Here is a 4001-nt window from a genome sequence, read left to right as displayed (position 1 = left end):
TACTGTGCCTTAAAGTCATATAGAAAACAGTCCGACTGTTCCACTGTGAGAGGCAGACCAAACCTTTTGGATGCACGCTCCATAAGATTATGGAACCCCCCAATATCTGCCGGAGGCGACATGTTCGTCTCCCGCCCTGCAGCATCCGGATCTTGCATTCCAGTGTCATCAGGATCCACATCCGGATCCCCTGGATCAGTAAGTGGGACCACGTGCCCGTCATCGTCGTCATCCGTATCCACATCCTGTGTATCCTCATTTGTAGGTTCCGGATACGAAGTCTGAGGAACCACTACTGGTACCATCACTGGTGAGGTACGCGGTATGGCTTTAGGAAGAGGTGGCAAGTCCATTGCCGGCCCACGCGGAACCACTGATGTAGATGGGTGCACTGGTGGCACGTCAGGGTGTGATGGAAAACGAGCTCTGTAGTCCTGCAACATCATCTGCAAGTCCGTAACCAGAGCAACTGGTAAAGCTATCATGTCCTGCCTCAAAGTGCGAGGATGTACTTCCTGTTGAACATATTGTTGTTCCTCCTGTTCATCCTGAGCATAATACTCCTCAGTATCAGTCTCTTGCTGCTTTACATGCAGATCTGAGGGACTGTAGGCATCCCCATACTGCTCAACCTCATCCTCGTCCTCCGACTCATCTAGTAGCATAGATGGTGGTAAAGGCATAACCCGCCTAGGTGAAGTCATGTCCGGTGTAATTTTCAACCTCTGTATTGAAAATCCTGAATTTTTTCCCGTCGACGGTCCCGTCGACGGAGTCGTCGTCGAAGGGATCCCAAGCGTCGACGAAACCGACGAAGAAATCGTCAACGGCACGGTAGTCTTCGTTGACGGAGTGTGAATCGTCGTCGACAATGAGGTCGCCGACGATGCTTGAATCGTCGTCGACGGAAGGATCGTCGACGGAGCCTTTTTCTTCGTCGACGGTAAGCTCGTCGACGGAGCTTTCTTCATCGTCGACGGGACAACCGTCGATGGTCTCGTCGGCGAACTCGTCGTCATCAGCATCGACGACGACGTCGCCGTCGTTGTCATCGTCGTCATGGTCTTCGTCGTCGACACCGCCGTCGACAGGAGCTTCATGGAAACCGTCGTCTAAGACGAGAATGAAGCCATCGTCGACGATGAAGCAGACATCGTCGACGGTCCCGTCGACGAAACCAAGGAAACAGCTTTTACTGTGGAACTTGTCCTCGACGTACCTGCCTTAGTCAGCGTCGACGGACGCTGTTTCTTCGCCGGAGCCATCTGTGGAGTTCCTGCAGAGTGTTTCTTCGCAGGCTTTTCCTTTTGGGACGGAGGAGAAGATATAGAAACCTCCTTTTTGTCCCTAGAGGCTGTGTCCACACCAGCAGCCTGTCCCTCCCTCTCCTTTTCACTTCCGTGAGGAGATTTCATGGGACCAGCCTCCTCAGACCTTTCAGAGATCCCGTGAGGGGCTTTGACAGGGGGTTCCGCAGAGATGGAGGGAGATGACCTACCCCTCTTCCTTGATCTCCTGGAGGAGGTGCCAGAAATCGAATCCTCCTCATCTGAAGAGAGAACCTCCTTCCTGGTCTTCAGCTTTTGCAGCCATGTCAGCAACCGACCCTCTCTGTCCCGCAAAGTCTTGGTAGATAAGGTCCGGCCAATCTTGCAGTCTGTGGCCTTGTGTTCCGGGTATAAGCAGTAAATACAACTCTCATGCTTATCCTCAACGAAAAGTCTCTTCTTTCCACAAGAAGCACAGGGTCTGAATAAGGCTTTCTTTTCCTTGTCTGACATAATGTCACTATAGAAGTTAAAATGTAGATTTCTGAAAGAAAAATTTGAGAAAACTGAGCAGAGCTCAGTGGAGACTCCCTAGCACAACGTGCGGTAGAAAAATCTGAGGCTCTGAGCTCTCTCAGGAAGGTTCCAAAGGGTGAGGCTGTGCTGATTGGTCCTGGCAAAAGTTTGGGCTCTTTTACACAAAGAGGGTGATATACTACAAAATGAGATGAGGCCTAAGCCTATTTTCTCTTTTGTTTCTATGGTTAGGATATATTTTTTATTTACCGAGGCTCCCATTCCGACGACGGGGAATGATACAAAGCATGAGAATCTATGAAAGTTCCAATACTGGGGTAATTACAAGTGAAAGGGACATACTGCTCACAAGCAAGAGAATTGCAGGTGCCTACGCACTTTAATTGGGAGTTTTCTCAATTATTTGTCATGACACATCCCTGAGGCTGTTGAGAAGTGGAGGTTTTGTATTTTACATGACTGCTATTTGATTAAACACCGAAAAAGACAGTAAGAAATTCACCTCTATGCCTTTAATAAAATTAAGACTATTCATCTCCGCTAGACTGTAAGATCTGCATTTACATTATACCCCACATATAAACCTACCTGTAAATCTGAGGTACTTTGGGAAGAAACCACAATTTATCGTGACAGAAAATTAGACCAGTAAAAGAAGTGCTGCATAAATTAACCATCCCAGTAGTCATAACTGTTCTCCCCAAAGGATAATCCAAGTTGTGAAACGTATTTTTTAAACTAGGATTGATCACCTTTGTGCAATAAAAGGCACCGATTTTAGTGTAAACAAAAGTAGGACAAGCTTTGAATTCTAAAAAAGAAATGTGCAATCATGATTAAGTGGAAGCGCTTTATAGCTAGCCACTTTCACATCCAGACCTCCTGTGAGCACTATGTGTATCTTATATTTCTGTGTATTGTCTTCTTAAAGGCCATTTTGACTTCTTTATTCCTGAGACTATAGATGATCGGATTTACCATTGGGGCAAAAACTGTGTAGAATAGCGAAGCAAGTTTATCTTGCCTCATTGATGCATTCGAAGGTTTCAGGTATGTAAAAGCACCTGTCCCAAAAAACAGGAAGACCACCATCAGATGTGCTGAGCAGGTGGAAAAGACCTTCTTCTTTCCCTCTGAAGAAGGGATCTTCAGGATGATCCTGATAATGTGCACATAGGACAAGCAAATAATCACAAAGGTCACCAGAGCCACACCCCCAGCCAATGTGAAGAGCACAATTTCATTTGGCAGAGTATTATAACATGACAGCTTCAGCAATGCTGGTAATTCACATAGTAGATTGTCAATAATGTTTGCCCCACAAAACGATAATTGAGATAGAAGAAAGGTGTTTACAAAAGAAAACACAACACCGCCTATCCACGAAAAGGAAACAACTTGGATACAAAACCTTCTGTTCATGAGAAGGGTGTAATTTAAAGGTTGGCAGATGGCGACATAGCGATCATAACACATGGCAGTGAGGATTAAGACATCTGTGAATGAAAGCATGAGAATGACAAAGACCTGGATGAGGCAATCACTAAATGCAATGTGTTTCTTCTGTACCAAAAGGTCTTTCAGCATCCTGGGGACAGTCACTGTAACAGAGACAATATCAAGACAGGACAGGACCCGGAGGAAGAAGTACATGGGTGTGTGTAGCTTTGTAGTGACTGTGATGAGTGCTATGACCATGATGTTTCCCAGCAGCGCAGTGATATAGACGAGCAGGAAGCAAGCGAATAACGCATCTTGAATATATCCATTGAAGGTAAATCCCAGAAGTATGAAACTCATGCTTGTGGTCCGATTCCTCATGTCCTTAATGCCTGATGATTAAAACAGGGAAAATAAGGGTTACACAGAATTTTATTACAGTAACATTCTTGTTCATTTCATCTCTCCAAATTATTTCTCTCTACCGACCCAAGGAAACTGTTGAATACCAGCTTTACTCTCCATTTCTCTGTTAGTTTACCCCTTGCTTTTAAAAAAATAAACTGACTATTCCTTCCCTCTTAAAGAGGATATCTACCTCTCTGCGACATGTATTATTTTCTCTTTGCTTGTTTTCAATAAACAGATATTAAACAAACGAGGCCATCTACTGCAGAGAACATTAACAGTACATTTTGTGCGGGCCTGCATTGTTGGCAATCACCAAAAAAAGGCTTTCTAGAAGGTTGCTTTGTT

The 4001-nt window shown here is 45.2% G+C and overlaps 1 protein-coding gene across 1 annotated transcript; it reads right to left on the bottom strand.

Moving 5' to 3' along the window:
- Window positions 1–2696: 2696 nt before the first annotated feature.
- On the bottom strand, window positions 2697–3626 carry LOC146856174 (olfactory receptor 4E2-like). The gene has a single exon (XM_085651214.1). It carries the CDS (start codon window positions 3624–3626, stop codon window positions 2697–2699), a length of 930 nt encoding a protein of 309 aa, XP_085507340.1.
- Between the last annotated feature and the right edge of the window lie 375 nt (window positions 3627–4001).

Source organism: Triturus cristatus, chromosome 4_1 (genome assembly GCF_964204655.1).
Source record: "Triturus cristatus chromosome 4_1, aTriCri1.1, whole genome shotgun sequence".
NCBI lineage: Eukaryota > Metazoa > Chordata > Amphibia > Caudata > Salamandridae > Triturus > Triturus cristatus.
This window is presented reverse-complemented; position numbering and strand designations above follow the sequence as displayed.

Bases quoted from the DNA above. Each gene is read 5' to 3' on its own strand.
- LOC146856174 (XM_085651214.1), bottom strand. From the start codon at position 3,626: ATGAGGAATCGGACCACAAGCATGAGTTTCATACTTCTGGGATTTACC.